The following is a 23,675-nucleotide window of genomic DNA, read 5'->3' as shown; positions in this document are numbered from 1 at the left end:
TATACAAAATGAAGCAATAAAAGATAGATAACGAATAATTCAAAACAATAGAAACTAAATGGTTTATTTTAAATGAGTTTGAATGAAATGTAGGCTATTCTATTATTGTTCATTTTGAACGCTTCATTTGTTTGAAAAGCTATACGACAGTAAAACATCTCTTAGACCGACGTTAGTAAATTCTACGCATATATGTACACAAACTTACAGAATTTAAAGCAATTTAATACTACTGTATTAGGCCCTATTTTTTTTTAAATTACAAAACAACCCTGGATATGATTGATGAAATGTATATATGTACGTACGTCGTACGTGCGGCTCGAACGTACCTTGGAACTCTAGGTGGCGCTGCTCTAAAAAAATACAGTGGTTTGTTGCTTGTTTTGATATTTTTATCGTAAGTATGCAGTAATTTTAATTTTTTTAAATGTTTAGTTCACATAAAATATTATTCAAATCCTAATTCACTATTTTCATACTTTTTCTAGTATTACTGTTATTTTAAAAGTTGGATCTTAGAGCAAACAACCCTCGATGTTGCCCAGCCCCACACGGTGAGCGAGTCGAAGTGAATCATTTTCCATCACCACCACGGACGGAAGGCGAACTTTTCGACGACCAACCAAAAGGAGGTAGAGAGGCTTATGAGCCTAGGCCTAGTAGTATAGCTATTGCATTAGGATATACTGTATGTAGGCCTAGTTACTTCAAGTTCCAACAATAATTCGTGGCATAAAAAGTATGTTAACTATGGTAACATTAACAATTTAATTACTGTAGGTAATTTATTGGCAGAAGAAGTCTTTGTTTTGTTATTTAATAATATTATTAATATTCCTTTGTTGTCAGTCTGGGGTGAGTGGTAAACAGATTATTCATTTAAGCATGGACCATGATTTAAGTGAACAGTGGTCCTTATTTTGGGAGGATATAAACAGAATTTGTGTACGCTAACTAATGACAACATGTTATTACCAGTATTTAATGCCAAAACTGCAATGCTACTATAATTTTTAAATATATTATTATTAGATGAGGACATGCAATGGGTTCAAAGTGGAGTTCATTGCCCATGGAATGGAAATTTGATTGTTTTGGACAAAACGAAGACGATTGCAAAACGCCAAAAAGCTCAGGTCGACCTCCAAAGTTTACACATAATTGGACTGCTTTACACTATGCTGCAAGTCATGGCAATGTAGAGAAAATACAGCAAATATACCAGGCAGAAGGTAAATGTCACGCATGAATGACACCGGCGTTATTGCAGTGGCTGCCTAAGTAAGGGTACACTTACCTATGAAATGAACAAGGGGCAATATATGTTTTAACACTATGGTCAACCTTGCAATTCAGGGGACACCCCTATTTAATAATAAGGGGACATATTTTGGGTCCCGAAGGTTCTACTCTCTATGTACAAATTTATACATACATGTATCCAAATTAAAGGATGAATAAACCCCTTGACTATGCCAAAACATTCATAAACTGGTTTTTTTTACGGTACCTAAAACCACAATTATTACCTTTTGTTTTATTGCAGGTACTGTAGGTATAAATAGGAAAGACTTTTATGGCAAGTCTGCCCTCTACTGGGCAGCTTATAAAGGACACGCAAACTGTCTAGAAGTTTTAATTGAGAACGGAGCAGACGTGAACAGTCAATGTAAACACGGACAAGCCCCGCTACATGCCGTGTCAGCTCTTTACCCAGAATGCATGTCTCTTCTTATAAAGGTAACGGGATGTAATCAACCTTACGAAAACAATTTTCTTCTGACAACAACTTATTAATTTACAAGAAATTGCCATACTAAAATTGAGGACATAGAGAAAAAAAAACCAATAAATTCACCAGTTTATAATTTTTATTATTTTGTATTTGATATTAATACATGTTTTTTTTTCTAGGCTGGTGCTGACGTAGATCTACGCGACAACTGGGGTGTCACGCCAATGTACACTGCTGCCTGCAATGGTCAACTTGAATGCATAAAGCTGCTCATCAAAGCTGGGTCAAAGTTCACTTTTATAAACCAAGTAAGTGAGGTAAACATTTCGACATGGTCAGGTAAGGACTATGACTATCAGGTGTGGTGCGATGGTAACAATACAATACATTATGCAATATACCAATATAATACTGTAATTACTTAAATGGATACTGAAGTCTCAAAATGTTAAATTAATAACTTGCTCAAATAAGTCCAAATAATATATTCAACTTAAAAAATTATGTAAATATATATGATTTAAACTAACTAAAAAATAGCTAACAAAATATATGTATATGAATTCTTTCAGATAATATGGTTTATAATCAAAAGTAAATAAATGCTAGTACTGTATATAAAATCTTATTATTAAGACAATGTCCAAACACTGGAGTTAATCCAATTCAAAATCAATTTATTTTGATGGAAAAAAAAATGATTACAAAATGTAGATATGGTATTACTGCAATAGATAGATGTTGACACAATTTGATAGAATTATTAATTAAATAAAATTCAAATGTTCACAATAAAAACCCTGTAAACACAATAGATCCACCTACTAATTCAATTGGACTACCCGCAGAATATTCCAACAGAACCGTATCGCCTTTTACGAGTGCAAGGACAGTACTACCGGAGAGAGAATCAAAATCCGCACCATCTGTCATTGTTAAGACTGCTTCGTTATTTTTATTAATTTCGAAAGTTACCATTCCTTTTGTGATGGCGGTGAAAGAGAAGTAATAAGTTCCGCTGTATGGTGCCGTGAAGATGCCTGTATCGGCGTTGATACAGTTGCCGATGTTGTTGAGCGCCAACTGGTAGGTGACGTTGCCCAATTCGATAGACTCACCGGGTTGGATCAAGTTGACCACTGTAAAGGACACTTCTTTGGTGAACTTACCTCCGCAATGACAATCATCTGCAAGATTTGATTTATTTATTTTTATAAGATAATCTTATTAACATACATTTAAGAAATTATGTTTGCGATTATTACACTCATTCAGAAGTTATGAATCTGGCCTCAGTACTAGATCATATTGGTAGTTTAGTTTGTAATGCTTAAGGTTATCAATTAATTTTTTTTAAATCGCCACAATATCAATACCACCACAGTGGGCCAGGCATTTTTATTTTCAAAATCAATTTATGAAACAAAAGTTTAAAAAAAAACAACTTACGATTTAAAAGGAACCCAGTTAATACAAGTGGATGATCATCGTCAAAAGTTTCAACTAGACCATACGGCACGTGAAGCTGAACTCTGTCGCCAACCCCAAGAGCAACGACACTGGCCGTCTCTGAATTCAAGATTTTCAGGTTAGAGGTCAACACCAGATTGTCAACATTACTAATGAAGACCAGATCTGTTGACAATTTCGTGTTCGTTTGATCATCAGCCAAGTGTACGTCAATCTCGAAATAGTACGTTCCAGGTAATTCGCATGTGAATGTTCCGGTAGCACTGTTAAAATCTTCTCCTCGGTTTAAAACCGGTGTTTGAAAATCTTCGATCGTTTCAGAAATTGTCTTGTTGATTGTGCCAGTGAATTTAGCACTGAAAGCCGAGTCTTGGAAATACTTTGACAGAGCAAATGATGTTGGTAGATACAGTGCGAGTAATATACACACCGGTAGGACACGTTGCATTATGATGTCAACAGCTGAAATTGAAAAGTTAATATTTTATTTATCCATTCATAAATACAACACAGAGGTATAAAAGGAAAGCTGCTAAACACCATTGATATGCTAGAGTTTGTCAACACAGATAAATCTTTGATAGATCTTCAAAACCAATTTACACAAACAATTTTATAAAGTAGTTTACTCTTAAAAGAACCATTAATCGCCTTAGATAAATAAAGTAAAATTGTGATAGTCATTACACACAATGTACAGGCATAGGCCTACATGCATCTTAGTATATTTTAGTACCAACAAAGACTACCTAGAAAGAGCACCTACTGTGTTGAACCAGACTAAATAGAATTTCTAGGTTTGCTGGCCTAGCTTAGACAAGTTAAGGTTTAGTTATTTATAATCAAAGTACTTTTAAATTGAAAAGAAAAATAATAAAAAAACTAATTTAATACTGAAAACTTACCCCAAAAACCACAAGATAAATTATCTGTATGTTTCAAGTTGTTACTACTGTAAAAACAAAATGGTGGACAACACCAGACAGTAGAGTGTGGTAGCTGTTCCCTGTAAGGCTGTTGAGTGACTAAAGATACTTCCTCAAAATACCTGCTTATTCAAATTAGTAGTGAAGAATTCTGGGAAATCTGTTTTGGACTATACCATTTAGGTTCCATGATGATTGTGTTAAATATTTGTTATTAATACAGTATTATTAAAGTTTACACATCTGGTAAAATAAATGAATAAGCCAAAATATAATTTGTTAAACGAGAGTTTTAACTTTAAAAAAAAATTGAATTTACCACTATTGAAGATATTAAAATGCCCAGATTTTGCATTTACAACTATTTTCAATTCATAGTCATATATTGAACCCACACAAAATCCATTATTTATCAAAACAATTAAAAAGCACAAACATCTCCTAAATATAGTAGGATTTTTAGAATCATATTACTTGAAAATTCATATTCCCTCTCAAGGGTTGCATATTAAATGCACAAGTTCTCCATTTCTAAAAATTGTGTTTAGTATTATTCGTATTATGAACACGGTTTGATTTTAGTTTATAGTTCTAGATTAGTTATTTCAAAGACTCTTGTATTCAGAATGAGGCTTACCCCCTCTATATTAATATAAATATGATGACTATTTTAATTCATGCATCACACAGACAGATGTAATTATAACCCAGGTGTTTGATTGGACAAAATACATTTAATGCAGCAGAATTTGGTTGGATATTTCAAGTGCAGAGAACACTCATTTAGTTGTTTTCATTTAAGTAGCAGCGATAGCAAGTCACAAGTATTGCAATTTCTTTACAATTTTTTCTCTAGGAAGTAACAAGTATTGCTATTTCTTTACAATTTTTTCTCTAGGTTATATTTCCACAGTACCTGTAGAGGAATATTTTAAGGGGATATAATATGCTACTTAGTAAATTAGAATAATCATCACAGTTTTATCTTTGGTGTTCTTTATTCAAACGTCATTTACTCATGTGAATATTAAATACAATAGAATCCTTTATTCATATTTCTAAACATATGCATACTCCAATCAATTCTCTATTATAGCCTAAACAGATTAGTTAATTTTTTTTATATTAAACAATAGTGTCTTTCTCAGATTGAGAACATTGCTTTTTTCATCTTTATTTCATCTTTATCAGTTCTGTAGAGTAGAAATCCATTAAAAACTAATGGTTTATCTGCTTGTAAAGGCAGATTCCCATCTAGGTACAGGTACACTTTCTCACCAGCAACCAGTTCGGCTAATGCGCCCCCGCCACCGTAGTCTTCCCGTGATGCCGGCTGAAAAGCACTGGTGATTTCCGTTTCTGCTGAACCAAAGCTGTTCTTAAAAAGCGTAATTAATGTCAATTCGTAATTCGTCACCGTTTGCGGGAAATGAAATTTGAAGAAGTACAACCCAGGTACCCTGCACGTGAAAGAACCAGCAGCGTCGTCAAAATCGTTGCCGACGTTAGTCACAATGTTATCGTAGCTTGTAATGTTGCTTTGGATACTGCCAATAGGAGTGATCTTAGTAGCGGCGAAGGCACTGGTTCTTTTGTATTTGTCGGTGACTGCATCACAGTAAATGAAGACAAGACAGACAATGCACCCAATCGTAAGAAGTTTCTTCAACATGGCTGCAATGTTTTAGACACAACAATCTGACAAAACAATAAATAAATTTAAAATTTACAGTACACTCCATTTGTACAAACTTAACACAGTACTATACCTAGAATACTGTAGATTCATCAATATACATTTCTATGGTAATCCACAGAATATGCAGCCATTTTGAACTGCATCCAAAACATGCCCTTTATATTAACAATACACAATAATTTATTACTAAACATCAGTGGTTATTGTACTACAATGGGTGAAGGTGTTGTAGGCCTACACATTCAATTCTTTTAGTCTGTACCAGTCCTCAATAGCAGTGTTTAAACTGAATGCAATGTACATGCAATTACAGTCTTCAAAGGGCCTAGAATAGTCTTGCTCAATTAACTACACTGCATCAACATTTTTTAAAAAGCTATTCTTCACATAATCAACTAAAATAGAGTCAAAATATTTGAATGTAGACTTACTTAGGCTTTGTATTAACTAATGACTACTACCACTATCCCAATACTTCTTCCCAGTACCGCCAATACCACACTGCTGTTGTACTTGCTATTTCCAGAGATCTTTGACCTTCATTTGCATAACAAGTGGTAGAGCCACATGGTCTATTCCATTGAGGTGTAGGTAATTTAAAATGTTATGCTATACAGTAATGTATTTCAGATTTATATGTATTATTAATACATTGTTGTTTAGGAGTTTTCTTGCTAAATTATATAGATACTTATATTTTTTAGCTGTCAAAAATGACAAATATTTTTTTCAACTTGGTTGATTCCAACAAAAACAGATTTGTTTTTGTTTATTTATCATGCAAGTTTCAAACAATGTAATTATAAATTTAAAAAAAACTAATTTGTTCTGTTTGAAAAAGTCCAAGAAATAATTAACATAAACATTTTTTTTTATCAAAGGCAGTTTTTATGTATTTTCATTAATTTTTTGGAATTTTATTGTATTTTAAGTGCATTGAGGCTTTAGCATATGCGCTACCCTGTGTAGGATTCATATCAGCCTGGTAGGCGCTGCAATGTGGCTGCCATGGGTCCACAGAGGACCAACATAATCCACATTTTTTTCAGTGATGAACATTATCAATATTATTATTTTCTTTATTGTTATTATTATTATTATTATTAGTAGTGTTATTATTATTATTATTATATATAAATTATTATTTATTTTAAACAGAAAACCGGTGGTATACCAAAGCAATTAGCAAGACATACGCAAATGTGTAAATGGCTGCGACAAGTTTCTCAGACGCCACGCACTCTTCAGGAACTGTGCGCCATTGTGGTACGCAAACGGTTAGGACAGCATGGCCTAAAGAACATAGAAAGTTTGCATCTGCCAGAGACACTTCAGAATCGTCTACAATTAAAGGATTTAAACTCAAGAGGGAGCTAGTCTTGTTAGAATACAGCTTACCCTCCCATCAAAGATCAGAGTGTCTTTGTGCAGGTGCGATGGATAGGGTGGGGGGATAGGGATAATTTAGTTTATTGCAAAGTTGTCCAAAGATGAGTAGGAGTTTTCAAGAAGTTTGAATTCATTAGAACCCTTATTAAGAGGAAACTTTAGGGGTGTCCCCTGAATAGAGGTTGGCCATATACAAATATTTCAGTATATGGCTCCTCTAAGTGCTTCACTCTAAATGCAATCTTAATGCTATGGTCACGAGATGTGATTAATTTATGCTGCATGCTGTTTTGTTGGATTGAACAGTTCATTTGACAAGCATTCAATCAAAGGAATGGAATATGGTCAAAGCCTTCATGAAATGCTGCAGACATTGTTACAGTATATCAACATAAGCACACAAAATTGAAAATCTCATATTATACAACTAGAGAGTCAACTTAGCGACAGCAAAGTGATACAAACAGGGGGAGGGACTCCTCAAAATGACTGCCTTGTAGTATATCAACATCATCAGCCTCATTGGATTTTTTTTAACAGCACACAACATTGAAAATCCCATATAGGTATTATACAACTAGAGAGTCAACTAAGCCAAGTGATGCAAACGGGGGGAGGAACTCCTCAAAATGAATGCCTTATCTGTAAACAAATACTGTAGCGTACTGTACTGTGAATTCGTCTTCAGGTTTAAACCGGTGTATATTTTCTGATGCGATGCAACTATATTTCATGGTCCTTCTCCACGGTGCAAATTTATTAAAGTTGACACTCTTTACGTATATCACAGCTATGGAAATATCCTATTATACACACTAAAAACAGATTGTATAAAATAAACATGTTTTCACATATGAAATTAATTGATAAATATATCTAATTAATTAAAATAACCAAAAAAACACAAATATATTTAAAAGTATGTCTTTATTGAAGAAAAAAAATAGAAGGCAGGATTTGTAAATATGAACTCTATCTCATTTAACTTGTCAAAGGTGATAACCTTTGTGATGTAAATATCTTTTTCTTAATTTCATATTTCTATTTTAAAATTTGTACTTTGTGGTCCTTTATATATTTTTCATGACAGTTTCTCTTGTATATTCTTAAATGTGCTGTTTTGTGTTTTTTTTCTTGATATGCCATTTCCATATTTCATAAAAATGATGTGTTTGTGTTCTAAATGTGTGCTTTTCAACAGGTAATTCTTGAGAGCCATCTACACGAATAATTTATCGTTACTAGACAGTTGCATTCCCAAAATTTAGAATGGTGGAAGGGAGGGACAATAGTTCATATGCTGAACTTTTATAATTTTGCACACTATTTTTGCAACTTCAAAAGCAGGAGGGGGAATGTTTACTTTTCTAATTCACCCCTGTAAACAACAATCGCCAGGGTGTGATGGTTGGCTCTGTTATCGGAATAAGATTAGGTACATAGTTTTTGTGTAATTTCTTGATTTTTTTAATCCAGATTTAAGGAATTTGTAAAGTAGTAAAATAATTTTATATTTTTGTGAATGAATGTCGTACACTTGATTTGTCTTACTTTTTCTTGTCTAATATTTTGATTAATACTATTAAGAATTGTGCTTTTCTCTTTTTATGTTTGAGTACTGTATGCAATAAATTCTTTTGCCACCCGCATTTATAAATTTAATAACTTGATTGTAATGTTTTGAATATCTGTGTCACCTATGTTTCCACAATGTTTCCGTTCTAGATGACAGGCCTTAACATGTTTGGCTTTAAGGTTGATATTGTTCACCCGCTTTGTTCATACCAGCTCCGCTGCCTGTTCTCAAGAGGGACAATGTAGAAATTGTATACATGTAGACTAGCTCATACCACATTCTACAAACATCTTTGACCTCAATGTGACCTGAAAATGTCTGAACGCTTGTTGATTGAGAACTTTGTCTAAAAACACATTTTTCGTGAAAATCACTGTTCAACATATTTGTATTTTGCGAAAGGTGCATTAGCCCACATGTATTGGCTACGTTTAGGAGGAAATAGACTGCAAAAGCTTCGGTAATACAGCTCCAGATACATCTCGACGTACGCATACATTACTCCATGGGAAACCATTAGTGTTGCAGGAAAAACCAACGATTGCTCATTCTTCTTTTGTATATTTTTTGGTTATACCAGAAAGAACAAAGTTAAAGGGGATATAATTCGACGTAGCTGTGAAGGTATTGTTGAGCTGCAATGGGGCTGCAACGAGCAGCTCTTATTTTTGTAATGGAAGTAGAACTTATTAATATGAGGTCTTTGAGTAGTAAGGTATTGCTTTTATGCCATGATTTCTTCTGCCTTTTTAAACATTTGATCTATGAACCTCACTGTCAATTAGTTATGCTTGACTGGAAACTGTCAGATCTGTCCATCTTGGTCACATGATCAGTAATTGGTTATGCTTGACTGGAAACTGACAGATGTGTCCATCTTGGTCACCTCTCTGACTGCCATTGTTGCATAGGCAGACGGTGGTAAGGAAAACTCCATTTTGAGCGCTTTCAACTTTCCATCTACACAGCAAAAAAAAAATTTCAAAACTATGAAGCAAAACGCTTTACAACAACCAGATATATTATAATATACTGCATTTCTTATTGGATAGAAAGTTAGAAAAACTAAATTAAACAAACAAAGCCCTTAGAGACAATGGTTGCATCATCATGTCACATTAAACTATAACTTACCTGTAACAGACTGTGGGAGCGATTTTCCTTCGAATACCTCTAAATCCGATTGAGTCAGTGGTAAAAGACTATCATTATACTTCAAAATTGACCTGAAATTAAAAAAAAACAAATAATTACTTTAGAAATATTCAATGTTTGTGTTAGCTGCCTACTTCTAATATGAAAATATGATATAAATATTATATAAATGAGGCAATTGGATATGGTATATAACAACCGTTTTTGATGTTGTATTGTTTTATGTTTCAAACCTGTTAGTGGCGGTATTTATCGCTGTTGGTTTTGACTGAATAAAATAAAATAAAATAAAATAAAACTATGAACACTGCATCCATACGTACAAAATGCCCTAGAGTTTGCAAAGATACGCTACGGCATGCTAACACCCAGAGACGATAACAATCTAAAAAGATCTCTTTAAGTATAACTATTTATTTTTATTTACTTAATTATATAACGACATACTATTTTGTTTCATCTTGCACGTATACCATGATTAAATGTTAACTAGTTTAAAAAAACTTTTGTCACTTTTCTCACGGGAGGACCCCTCAGTTGTCACACTTGTTCCCTTTTCCACCAGGGAATCGTAATGTCATTATGTTTAATGTCTTTATTTACTAAAATGTTGAACTTAAGCCAGAAAAAGTTGACCTTGACTTTCAATTTCGGTTGACACAAACTCAGCGAATACAAGATGGAAGAAAGTTTGTTGTATTAAGCTGTAGATGTTTTAAAATAATTTTCTCGCAAAATATTCATGGTATGTCAACAAAGAACAACAGAGCACAGTTGAAATAAGCAAAGTTAAGTTTTATACGTTCCAAATGAAAGGAAAGGAGGCCTATAACATTTTCAGTTAAACTTGTTTTTAAAATTATGAATGTATATATATATATAGCTTTTAATATTTAATTGAAATTTTGTTTTAATTTTTTGATTGTTTGTACTACCTTTTTTTTAATATTTTTATATTGCATGTTATTTTTCTGAGTGAAACGCTTTTGTTAAACTTCAATCTTTCGATTGCAATAAAGTTCTATTCGTATTCGTATTCGAAACAAAAACAACTTTGAATCGTTACCCACGGTATGGGTAACCACGACTAGTTACAATCATTTCCATGTTGACATAAAGCGCCCACACTGGATCTTTTCAGTTCCGCATAAGCGATCTTGTGAAACTAGTTGCTTTTAGTTGTTTTGTTGCATTCCAGGTTGACGTCATAAACAGCATGACATTGATTTAGCGCAAATTTTAACAAATTTTAAGAATTATGAGACTTATAATAGTTTGCATAAATCACACACATTCTATCACATGCTGAAAATTAACATGCTGAAATTATCAAATCATTTTCTTAACGCAATTATTCCATTTATCATGTAATTACCTTCACTGGCCGTGAACATATTAAACTGTAATTTGAATTAATAGTGACAAATGTTCACGATACTTTTGGAAAGTAATGTTCATGATGTGACTAAGGCTTTTATTTAAGCTCTTGGTTTAGAATTTAACACGTTTTGACGCTAACAAACCGGAGATTAAAGAAGAATATTAGCAGAGTAAGGGTAGCTGGCTCATTTGAGTTTCAGCATTTTGCTTTAAAGTTGCTTTGCCCAGCATATTTCAGTTCTATTTTGTGTTTATACAACACCTAAATAAATTCCTTATGTCAAAGTAGAATTATATCTTTTACATTATGAATCTATTTGTACCATTGCACTCATAAACATTCACATTCTGGTGTTTTGGGAGTGGAGTTGTGGCTTGGTGGTTATGATGCTTGGCTACCACTCCAAGGGTCCTGGGTTGAAGTCCTGTTACATGTCAGGATTTTTTTCAAAGTCTAAGGGCCAAATTACTCCACTCCCAAAGACTTGTAATAAGACTTTGTTTATGTAGAGCATCTTGTGTATATGTTTGTCTTGTGAACCTCTGAGGGTCCCTAATGTTCAGGAATAGCGGCATGGATCACCCTCATTAAATATGGTTTAAAAAAAACAAAACATAATTGATGATAGTGTTTATTGTATTGATACGAGGACACAGGCTACAGGGATTTAGTTCCCTTTTGGGTTTTTTTTCAACTTTACTTTCTGGTGTTTTTTGTTGTTTTGTATGTTTCTAGCAATAGAGAATAAGAATTGATGATGATATAGAGAAAAAAAAATAAAGGCCAGAGGTACACTGAAACCTAAATCTGTGAGAATAAGAAAAAGCCACCCTAATTAATAATATATCCTCTTTGTTGACTTACCAGTTAACGTTAGATGGTTTCACGATTATTTTACGGTAAGCACCGGGCAGAGAATACTCTCTGAAAGTAAAGAACAAAAATAGAAAAAATTATGATGAGTTTGGGATTTGAACCAAATAGCATAGGATAGGCAAGCAAGCTTCAGTTGAAATAACAGCCATATAGTAGGAATACCACTTACTTTACTTCATGTTTGAGACTTTGTAAGGTGACTCCATCTTCTTCCATCATAGCTTTGTATTGGTCACCAACTGTCAAATTGTACACAGAAATAAAACCAAACATTAATTCTGAATATACTCTACTTTTTCATAGACTACATATTAAAGATATATTATCGCCTGAAAACATCATTTTCATTGTTCATTTTATTTTTATGGAAGTAAACAAAATATATTCAAAGTCTGATTATATTAATCTTTATTTTTCATGTTTTTTTTCAGGACAATCTTTAATATGAAATATTAATTTTCTATTATTAATTAATATTATTCCTGATGATGATCAAATAAAGATCGACACTTTTAATCATGGCTTGCCTCTCATTATTTGGAGTCAGTTTTAAACTATGTTAAAATGTCATGTATTGTTGAATATTTCTATCATTTTATTTTTTGAATCAATTATTTACTTTATTATGGAAATCAAAAACACTGAACACATGTATGCAAATTTAATTGATTCTATAAGTCAGTAATTCCAGGGCCTTACTTGAATGGGTAGGATATATTATATTATATCCTGGCTGAGGGAGCACAATATCTTCTATTTTCAACTCATTGAGGTCACTATCAGTCACAACATAAGCATTCTTGTTGGAGTCACCATCTAAAGATAAAAGGTAAATGTATTTATGCTGGTCCTCAAGCTTATCTGGAAACTGAGGAAATTCGGATTAGGCCCACTATGGGCACACGGCAGCCAGCAGTGCAGCGCCTACCAGATACGTGGAGAGACGATCACCTACTCTTTTTCGAATAGTATACCAAGTTTACTATATGTACACAGGACGGCTTTACATTCCATCAATACAATTAATGTTTTATTTACACATCTAAATGTGTGTTCAAAATACTAACACTGTAGATTACCTATCAAGGGGACTCAAGCTTTAAAGATTTTTCAATAACTTCATTCCAAAATACAATTAGTACTCAAAAAAATATTAACTGAATTTTTTTTTGTTTTCTAAAATTGATTACTATTTTTAATGTATATTTCAATTACTCTTTGTCTTTATTTTATTATGTTTGTTATATTTTCAATTACTGTACCACTTTGGAAATCAGTGCACTAGTACTGAAAGTGCCTGCAGAATAAAGAAAGAATAAATAAATAAATAACTAAAGCTGAGCTGAGCTGAGCTCTGTCTACACTATCAAAGTTTGTGACAAAAAATGTGATGTGCTCATATATGGACATAATGATGTCATATCACTACCATATTTGGCCACACTTTTTAGTTAGACAGAGCTTTAGAGGTGTCCACGGATAAAGGTTTGATTTATTGCACTAGTTTGTTTCACAGGGAAGTATCCCTTGTTTCACATACCTAAAGCAAGATCCCCAACCACAGGTTTCAAACCATATTCTTGTATACGTTTGGTTGCCATTGCATTCCATATCTTACTCTGATAGCTGTGTACGTACATCATTCTTGTGGTGCGAGGAATCTGCAGAAACAAAAAATTGAATGAAGTATTTGTTTTAATGTTTTGAAGACAAACTTCTGATTTATATTATAATGTTACTCTTCCAAGCAGAATGAAGGAACTATAAATATGATACATACAAAAAATTGGAATTGCAAAAGACAGAAAATTCTTTCTCTTCGAGAATATATGTAAAGGGATTACAGTGTTTGACACTATCAAACTAGTTTAACTAGTGTGCCAAATATGGTAGTGATATGCTCAAATATGGTAGTGCTATGACTGATATTTTCTGTCACATTATAGTGTAGCTTTAGGACAGCTTTGGGAAACAAGAAAATGTGTCTCTTGAATAGGGGTTGGCTATAGGGTTAAAACAAATTAAAACTTACATAGGAGAGTGCATAAATAGGATTGTCAGAGTTCTTTAAAATACCCAGTAGAAGCTCTTTCTCAGCTGAATGTCGTTTGTTGCTAGGTAACATCTCCAAGGTACTCCTTGCATCTTTTGTCTGCTTCCAATTTACCCGCCATTTATCTCTTTCATCTTCTATAAAGATAATAATTGACTAACCTATTGTTTGTTGTAATGTTTACAGATATAAAGTACGATATTGTGCTCCGCCAACAGAGCAAACAGAATTTCTATGTTTTTTCTTAAAACAAATGATAATAAATGATACTTGACTTGACTAGACTTGACTAGACTTGACTTGACTAAGGGGAAAACCTTTGGGACCTAAGAAAGTATCTTCTCCTCTTAAATAGGGGTTGGCTATAATAGTGTCCAAACAAATATTGCCCCTCATTTATTTCACAGGGAAGTTCCACTAAGTAAGAGATGTCACAAAGGAGAGATTCGACTATATTAAGTAAAACAGTTAATTACCTTCACTGCGGGGCTTTAGTATGAGGTCAATGGCTTCATTCCACTGGCGCAAAAGTATAGCTCTGAAGAAAAAAAAATGTGATGGTTAGTATTACACATTATAGTTGATTCTCGGTATTGTATCTACAACTGTCCAATATCATAGGCAAATTCTGTAAATACAGTGACAAATACTGTATATGTTTAACATGTTACACTAAAGCCTAACATAACAATAATATAAAAATGTCACATGTGATACATATGTGACACTGTATTATAGAATTTGCAAATTATGCCATATGTAGAGACACAGTTAAAAGAATCGGGTCACAATAATATTTACACATTGTTTTACAGCATGTGTGGTCTAATTGGCATTAACACTTCCTTGTCTGTATGACCGTCAAGATCAAATCCTGCTAGAGCCTTCAACAATAGCAGCATTTTATTAATTTGACATGTTAGGCTCTAGTTATTAATTGGTACCAGGAACGCAAATTTGACCCCCTAATAGGCATTTCCAGGTGGCAGCAGGCAGTTAATCTACATATCCAATACTAGATTCCACATTTAACAGATGATCTCATTCAATTTCCGGTTTAATCATCGAGGCATGCATTTGTCATAAAATAATTAATGTTATGACAAATCATAGGCTGCAATAATCCAGGAAACACATACTGTTACATACATTTATAAAAATGATTTATTTATCTGTATATTCAAACCAAACCTTGTGCAGATTCTGAGGAATGGTATCCCCCAACCCCTATCCCAATATTCAAATTTAATTGGCACCTGTGTTTATGAATAAATTAACTCCAAACCACCCAGTGATGCTGAAATTGACAAATTCCCCAAATGAGATTCGGACCCAGAACCTTTTCGTTAATATGCAGGCAACCTACCACTAGACCATTGGAGCTGTCATGGTTCAAAATTGATTGGATAGTGAACCTTTAATACACATAGATGGGACAATGCTTATCCTCAATTGTAAGCAACTAACAGAGGTTGAATCGCTACGTTCCTATCTTATAGCACATAGATGCACAAGGAGAGATTACCGCAGACAGACTTTATAATATATATAAATTTGCAGGAATAGCTACTACTACTGTACATCTAATACCCTTGGCGCGGTATGGTTAAACAACACTTATTCTCAATTGTAAGCACAAGAAACAGAAAGTAAATCGGTACGCTCCTATCTTATAGCAGATAGATGCACAAGGAGGGATCTCCGCAGAAATACTTTATAATATATATAAATTTGCAGGAATAGCTACTACGACATCTAATTAAGTCAACAGCTGTAGCTGTATAACATTATTCACACAATCGCTAATGAATGTTAAACCATTGTAGAACATTCATGCAGCGTTCATTCAGTGCCAATTACTCAAGCATATATAATTTTTATTGACATCTGAGTCTTACTTAATTATTCCAACAGTGTTATAAATTTCCTTTTAATGATCTAAAAGAGTCTGTAGGTCAAGGTTGTATGACATGAATGAATACAACATGATACATTAGGTTTGGTTCTCTAAAATATTTTAAACCGCTGACATTTCTAATCCATATGTGGAGATTTCTACAGAAATCCTTAAATTATGGTAGACCCTTTTGACACCCCTGTTAAGGGAACTAATACTGTATATTTTCACAATAGAGAACACCTCTTTGTAATAAGGTTACACTTTTGGCCTGTCCAGAAGAGTTAATTACTTGGGTACGTTAGTTCCTATAAGGGGACACTTTCGGCACCCAACAAAGCGTCCCTCTAAATATGGGTTGGAAACAGTGTTAAAACAAATATTGCCTTTTGTTCATTTCATTGTGAAAGTGTCCGATAAAGTTTCCCTAATTAGGGATGTCCCGAGGAAGGGCTATAATTTGGTTCATTTCATGTGAAAGTGTTCAATTAATAAAGGTGTCCTCTGAATAGGGATGTCCCGAAGAAGGGTTTCTACTGTAATATACACAACATGTAAAAGATTTTTAAATATTTGATGGAACAGAAATTTCTAGAAGCAGAACATGAATCTGACTTTCACGTTTGAAAATAACTACACATGATTTAATCCTGAAGTGATTCATCAATTTGACAAGAAACATGAATTTAAACAAACTTCTTGCCTTTGCTTTTAAAATCAAATTTTTTTTTTTAATCATATTTTTTTTTAAATCATATTTTCATATAGCTAATGGATGGGTTTTTTTCTTAACGAAAGAGAGGTGTAGGAATGTCTAGGCCCCAGTGGATGTATTCAAACTTACTTGAAAAAAAACATTTACACTACTATTTTATCAGTGGTTAACACATGAGGCATAGATCACTAGTTTAGCACTTTAACGCTGGGTACCATTGTCCCTCATTCTCTGAGGCCCCTGGGTTTAGCCAGTAAGCTCTCAGCCGTCCGTTTATGTCACTACCACGCTAATGCTTAGTTACATCTCCAGAGGCTCAAGTGTATCTATAAGGCACACACAAATATATAAAACCTATCCTATGGCTTATGATAACAAAAAACAAGAAGCCATCATTTACCTTCCAACCTGGTGGGTAGCAACTAGAGAGTTACCAAACCGCTGCATGCCAAAGTAGTTGATAAACCCAACATCTCGAAGGGAGCACATTGCCCTGTTCATAGCTCCATCCTCTCCAGTCACATTTCTAAACAGTAAAATACAAATTCAGGAGTATAAATGGGAACATGTACACATTTTTATTACTATAAGCAACACATTTTTAAATGGTTATCATTCTTTATTATAATTTCTTAAACAATTACAAACAGTTTTTCTTTCAATAGGATGTAAGTAAACCTTTACAAGGCAATGATGATATCCTCAAACCAACCCTTTTTTTTTATTTCAATATTTGTTGAAAAACCATTAAAGAGTGTAAACAATATATTATAATATATTTTGTTTAGTAGATGATGAGTAAAGGTGACATCAAAGTTGTAGATTGTCTCATCTTTATCTTATCATACAGATAATTGAGTATTTAAACTAATACCATATCTATCAAATTATAATCTATTCTCTAAATTATTAATTTTACACAACAGGTTATGTTGTAGTGACGCATTATGAAACACAGAATGATTGGTTCACTGGGATGGTTCTCATTGTGATGATGCCTAAACTTATATTAAATATGTGCCTAAGCATGAAATAGTGTGTATTTAGTTGACCAATATATTTACAAAAACCTGAGAAAACGAAATACACAGTTGCTAGGTCAACACCTATTCATAGATGACAGATATGGAGACAATCAGACCTCCAGCCCTTGTAACAAAAAAAAGAACATTCCTCTAGGTAAATATGGTGAGAAAGCTGATGGTCACTGAAGAAGACGGTGAGTAAAAAAAAAGGTACCAATGACTTTTGAACCCTAGTCTAAAGATACAGCATGACGTGAGACGCAGGCACTACACCTTCAGCCATCCAACCGGCTTACGATGCATCAATAACATAAACACACTAGTACTTAATCAAAAGACATAGGGAGCACTATATAGGCGTAGATATAATTTGGAAATTGTATCTACTACTACTATACGTATAGATGCAGCCAGTTTGAATGAAATATGGACATCGGCAGACCTGAGAAAATATCATCCCTACTATTCTTTTCCAATTTGTGAATAATGATGTCTTAAAGTCTTAACTGAATGATGAACCAATAAGAATAAAGGTCACAGAAAGGTCATGTGTTTATCTCACTCACTATGTATAACATTGAAAAAGTATGTTCAAATCAATGACTGTGTTTCCCACGGTTATTTTCCTGTCGACCAATCAATCGCAGCAGATTTTCATCAGAGATAGTCTGAGAATAATCTCCCTAGAGAACTAAATTTTTGTCCATAGCTCTATAAACCAAGAAAATCCTCAATGTACGTTCACACTTTAAAGTGTAGTCAACGTCTGACCCGTTTAACCTGAACCAGTGTGAAAGAGATTCATGTTGAAATGAGTCAATCATGAATGGATCATCCTGTGAATAATGGTTTGACGTAAAATGAAATACTTCGCAGGCATCCTGTTTGAGAGATGTATAAACTTATCTCTGTAATCGTCTAATTATGGGATCTCTCTGTCCCTGAAACCATTTGATTTATATATCACTTTGACAATTTGCGGGGAAAAAACATTCAATTACAAGCATGAACAATGCTGGAATAAGTAATGAAACTTTATATCAAAATAGAAAATTGATTTCCAATGGGGTACTACTGTAAGGATGATATGCTATGTAATAATGTCATTAACAATATCACTGTGTGTATGAAAATTGTGACCAAAAATGTCATTGTGGAATTATATTGTCATTAACAATGTGACTGGGTATGATAGTCACTATGTCACTGGTCAATGATTTTGTCACTAACATACAATGTCATTATACATGATAGTTGTCACTATAATTTCACTGTGCAGTGACATTATCTCTAACAATGTCATATATAGTTTAGCCAATCAGAAAGCTATGCTGCTGACCTGGTTTTTAAAGCTCTTGACCATTCAGAAGATAATTTTATTATAATAAATATAATTTAAATATATATATCTAAAAATAATGTGGAGAATCAACTCTATACATATTCATACGCATTCATAATCTATGAAATCAGTAAAAAAAAAAGTTTTCAATTACGCGATTTCGTATTAAATTTACAAATTGTAAAATAATGATATGACTAAAAATTTTTAACAATATGGAAATGGATGAAGTACATACTTAAGTTCTGTCTACAATAATATCAAACTAGTTTGACGAAAAAAGTGGTAGTGATATGCCAAAATATGGTAGTGATATGCCCAAATACAGTAGTAATCATCATAATGTCCATCACATTTTTTTGTCACATAAAGTTTGATAGTGTAGATAGGGCTTTTATACGTCATAGATACTCTGGTCCTTTCAACTTTGAAATATCACACTTATTCTTTAATATCATTTCAACCCAATACAATTATAGTAAAATACCATTTCAATAAAATTATAAATAATTTAATTTTAATATTTCAAAAAATAAGATGAAAATTTATCATATTAAAAAATGAAAGGAATGTCTAAAATGAAAGTAAAACTGAAATATTCAAATTACAAAGGGGAAAATATTAATGAACATTTCGGATTATGGTCAATTACGTGTTTATATCTATATCTTACATCAATGTTAGAAACAGGTCGGTGGATGAAGCGGATAGTTGGGGGTGGGGTAGATAATGACGCAAGGGGAAAGTTTACAAATCTTGCAACAGATTGGTTAATTAATTAATTAATTACATGTACAAATTTATTGATTAGCTAATTCAATTAATATTTTTTCCCTCTCAATTATAACACAAAATTATTTTATACTATAGAAGTAATATTAAATATTAGTATAACATTATATAATAAGGTTTGATAAGGAAGGTTGGGTCTGGGTACAAAATTGGGCAAATATTAGAGAGGTGGGATTATATTCAGATTATTAAATTGGATTTACCAATGTCTTTAGCCTAAAAATTATGAATTACATTATACCCGAGCATGGAATTATATTTGGTACGTATTTTGATATGGTATTTGCAGCACATGCAAATATTCGTCAGTTGAGGCAAAAAGTAAAAGCATTTTACTTTAAAAAGTTTAATTCAATGGGGGAACATTTTTTAAATTTTCATTGGTTGTATGGAGAACACACTACAATATAGTTACTATCCTTGAACCTCATGTATGTGATTTGGCAGGCTTTACAACTTACATGGCCAATTTTGAAATAGCCAATTGGATCACTCATACTAAAGCCTAAAACATAATATTTTTGTTTAGTCACATAGTACACTTAATGCTACTACGTTAATGGAAAAAAATGTAAAATCATTTTAATGTTTTACAGTAAATCTAAAAACTCTGAAGATCCGGTTCAGAGAAAAATGGCTTACCCATTGAACCATAAATTTGTTTCAACTGATTCAATTTTGACATGAAAAAATGGGAAGGAAATCGGACCAATCATGCGATAATTCAATATTGAGCCCATACAAGCTGTCATCTGTGAAAGCTAGTACCAGGGTGTTAAATTCTTGAAACTATTAATATTAGTTTGTATAGAAAAAATGATATGAAAAAAAGAAACAAGAATTGATACACGACTTCATTGATAATGGTAGTTTGCTGGAGATATGGTCAAAAAGAGGTGTGGCAAGTAGTGTGGTCAGGGGGTCAAAAGTAGCATTTTGACTCTTAATGATGACCCACAGTCCCCTTCCAACTGAAAAAAATGGTTGTGCCCCTGAAAATACCTTTTACTAGTTTTAATCATCATATACCATAAAATAATTGGAAAAAGAAAACCAATAGAAAATAGAAAAAAAACTCTGGAAATGATTATAGCAGGACGTGAATATATGATTTTGGAAAATAGAGTAGGAGTACCACCCGCAGATGTATAGTGTGGATTGACTTTTCTGAATACAAGTATAGTTTTCAAAATTGTTTGAAACTAACAACTTCATTAAAAAACTCAATTTATAAAAATAGATGACGTGATAGCACCTGTATTAGTTCAAGATGTTTTAAATAATCATCAATCGCCGAACGAATTACTGCAACATTTGTGCAATTGGATTAATTCTGTACCAGTCACATACTCACCTTAAAACAACTATAAAATGGTTGCCAGAAAGATCACCCAAGGACAGCGGTGTCTTGACGTAACTGACGAAACAGAAATGACAGAGAGTATGAATTAACATTGAAAAATTGTTATGTTATAAAAGTTCAATCATGAATGAAGAACTGCTGTATATGTTAAGAATGAATGTACAGACTTGTTTTAGATGCACTGTATGCCTATAAAGCTCTGTCTACACTATCAAATTAGTGTGATGCCCAAATATGGTAGTGATATGCCCAAATATGGTAGTGATATGCCTAAATATGGTAGTGATATGCCTAAATATGGTAGTGATATGCCCAAATATGGTAGTGATATGACATCATCGTGTCCATATATAAATAACATTTTGTTGTCACATAAAGTTTGATAGTGTAGACAGAGCTTAAGAATACAATATATTATATTGTACAAACAAGGGGTTCTACTGTGTATGTTCTACAACTAAATAGAACATAAAATAGGAATTAGATTACAGGTGGTGTCCCAGAACAAACATATGCAAATGAGGAACATTTTTTTGTTCAATAGTAAATTGAATGACTCAAGAAAGATCAGGAAACTATTTATGCTCAGTAGTTTATCCTCGTGATACGATCTAGGGTGGAGTATTCAGGAATTATACATTAATAACATTGACAATGCAGAATTCTTGGCAAAACATTTTATATCAATTAATTTTAGTGATGAAATCTAGGGTGGGGTTAACAGGATAAGATAGGCTTTACACAGTAAACATTGACAATAAGATGCAGGGATTTGGGCAAAGATTTGATTGAGGAAATAGCTTCTGGACAATAGGATTATCTTGGGTGGAGTGTTATGCAGTAATTAAAAATGTTAAAACATGCAAATTTACTAAGGGATTTTGGCAAAAAGCTTTGATATTAATATGACTGAGGTCATGGTATGGAAATAGATTTGGTGATTTAGGGTGGGGTGATATGCAATAATCTAACACAGTGTTAAAAATGCAAATTTATGAACGAGTTTTGGAAAAATCTTTTTATTTTAATATGATTGAGGTCATGGCATTGAAATAGATTTGGTGGTGATTTAGGGTGGGTTGATATGCAAACTAGTTTGACAAAAAAAAGTGTGATGTGCCAAATATGGTAGTGATGGTGCATAATCATGTCCATAAATGGGCACATCATATTTGTTTTTTGTCACATAAAGTTTGATAGTGTCTACAGAGTTTAAAATGCAAATTTATGATGGGGTTTTGGCAAAAATGTTAAATATTAACATGATTGAGGTCATGGCATGGAAATAGAATTAGTGATGAGATTAATGGTGGGGTTATAATTGATTCAACACGGTGATAACATAGAGAAATCAGTAGACTATTCCATCATGTTGTTAACAATGTAAATTTATGAAAGATTCTTGGCAAAAACTTTTGCTAATAATATAATTAAGGTCATGATATGGCAATAAATTGTGAAAGTGATGGTGTGTTTTAAATGATATGTATTCTTTCCTATCACAATTAACATAATTATAATTGATTTTTAGAAAAGTGTGAATAAGTGATGATAAGCACTCACCTGAAGTTTCCTAACTTAATACCACGAAGAACTTTATTCAACTGGCTAAGTCTTGTAGCAAACACCCTGCAAAATACACACAGAACGAATGATTTTAAAAAACAAATAATAACTCTTTGATTCCTTCTTATACTGGAAATGGAAGGAGGTAGCTGTCTTTTTTTTTTTAAACATTTATTTATTTATTTACTATAGTATTTATTATTAAGGAAAATTACTGAAAAAAATGACAATGCTGTGTGGCTGGATCTCTCTCCCTTCATCATTGCAAGAGTACTTAAATAGAGATAGGGTATACTGTATATGAATGCTGTATGTACAATTATGTCTGAAATAAAGAAATTAAAAATTACAAAATAATGTATATATTATGACAGAAGTGAGAGTTAGTACAGAGACAATACTTCTGTCACAAAACAATAAATCCAGTTGTAAAACAATTCTTTAAATCTTCTTTAATCAACACATTTTCGATAGGAGTAAGGAAGAAGGCATTTGGTATCATTATTAAACCTCCCAACTCCCTTGCCTGCAGGCCCCAACAAAGTGACTCCTTTGAATATACTCTATAGGGTTGACCTGGGAAAACATACTGTATAGAGTTGACCTGGGAAAACATATATTGCTGCAAACTAGTAGGGGTGTTCGAAAGGAAGGGTTCTATTGTAAAAAAGAGTATTCAAGCGGCAGACAATGTTTTATTTTGTCCTTGCAG

The 23,675-nt window shown here is 32.9% G+C and overlaps 3 protein-coding genes across 6 annotated transcripts in view; 1 reads left to right on the top strand and 2 right to left on the bottom strand.

Annotated features, from left to right (window-relative positions):
* The first annotated feature begins 348 nt into the window (after positions 1–348).
* LOC140058371 (ankyrin repeat and SOCS box protein 5-like) lies at positions 349–8,759 on the top strand. Of its 3 annotated transcripts, none has more exons than XM_072103940.1 (6): positions 349–400; positions 492–635; positions 1,036–1,235; positions 1,550–1,743; positions 1,918–2,046; positions 6,992–8,759. In XM_072103940.1, exons 3-6 carry the CDS (start codon positions 1,049–1,051, stop codon positions 7,208–7,210), a joined length of 729 nt encoding a protein of 242 aa, XP_071960041.1. In that variant the 5' UTR covers positions 349–400; positions 492–635; positions 1,036–1,048; the 3' UTR covers positions 7,211–8,759. The 3 variants fall into 3 exon arrangements, with proteins under 3 accessions (XP_071960041.1, XP_071960040.1, XP_071960042.1); XM_072103939.1 differs by having other exon boundaries at positions 492–742; XM_072103941.1 differs by having other exon boundaries at positions 358–400; positions 492–557.
* Positions 1,855–4,253, bottom strand: LOC140058370 (complement C1q tumor necrosis factor-related protein 4-like). Its single transcript, XM_072103938.1, has 3 exons — positions 4,114–4,253; positions 3,188–3,670; positions 1,855–2,925 (listed from the first exon to the last, which is right to left on the bottom strand). Exons 2-3 carry the CDS (start codon positions 3,654–3,656, stop codon positions 2,525–2,527), a joined length of 870 nt encoding a protein of 289 aa, XP_071960039.1. The 5' UTR covers positions 3,657–3,670; positions 4,114–4,253; the 3' UTR covers positions 1,855–2,524.
* Positions 8,760–8,853: 94 nt separating the features above from the next.
* LOC140058368 (pseudouridylate synthase 7 homolog) overlaps positions 8,854–23,675 on the bottom strand; it is a 42,464-nt gene continuing 27,642 nt past the window's right edge. The window contains exons 9-19 of one of the 2 annotated variants that reach the window (XM_072103935.1): positions 22,961–23,026; positions 21,389–21,451; positions 17,276–17,401; positions 14,740–14,801; positions 14,243–14,400; positions 13,751–13,871; positions 12,910–13,026; positions 12,380–12,449; positions 12,199–12,258; positions 9,933–10,024; positions 8,854–9,758 (exon numbers count right to left, since the gene is read on the bottom strand). In XM_072103935.1, the coding sequence (XP_071960036.1) occupies positions 9,631–9,758; positions 9,933–10,024; positions 12,199–12,258; positions 12,380–12,449; positions 12,910–13,026; positions 13,751–13,871; positions 14,243–14,400; positions 14,740–14,801; positions 17,276–17,401; positions 21,389–21,451; positions 22,961–23,026 (1,063 nt within the window). In that variant the 3' untranslated portion in view covers positions 8,854–9,630. Of the gene's footprint in view, positions 9,759–9,932; positions 10,025–12,194; positions 12,259–12,379; positions 12,450–12,909; positions 13,027–13,750; positions 13,872–14,242; positions 14,401–14,739; positions 14,802–17,275; positions 17,402–21,388; positions 21,452–22,960; positions 23,027–23,675 lie in introns of those variants that run through there. The other variant, XM_072103936.1, reaches the window with a different exon arrangement.

This window comes from Antedon mediterranea, chromosome 9 (assembly GCF_964355755.1).
Source record: "Antedon mediterranea chromosome 9, ecAntMedi1.1, whole genome shotgun sequence".
NCBI classification, from domain to species: Eukaryota; Metazoa; Echinodermata; class Crinoidea; order Comatulida; family Antedonidae; genus Antedon; species Antedon mediterranea.
This window is presented reverse-complemented; position numbering and strand designations above follow the sequence as displayed.

Excerpts from the sequence above, each read along its gene's own strand:
- LOC140058371 (XM_072103940.1), top strand. The coding sequence starts at position 1,049 with ATGGGTTCAAAGTGGAGTTCATTGCCCATGGAATGGAAATTTGATTGT. Across the intron at positions 1,744-1,917 it reads GCATGTCTCTTCTTATAAAG|GCTGGTGCTGACGTAGATCT; the intron begins GTAACGGGATGT and ends TTTTTTTTCTAG. Across the intron at positions 2,047-6,991 it reads AGTTCACTTTTATAAACCAA|AAAACCGGTGGTATACCAAA; the intron begins GTAAGTGAGGTA and ends TATTTTAAACAG.
- LOC140058370 (XM_072103938.1), bottom strand. The coding sequence starts at position 3,656 with ATGCAACGTGTCCTACCGGTGTGTATATTACTCGCACTGTATCTACCA. Across the intron at positions 2,926-3,187 it reads AACTGGGTTCCTTTTAAATC|ATGATTGTCATTGCGGAGGT; the intron begins GTAAGTTGTTTT and ends CAAATCTTGCAG.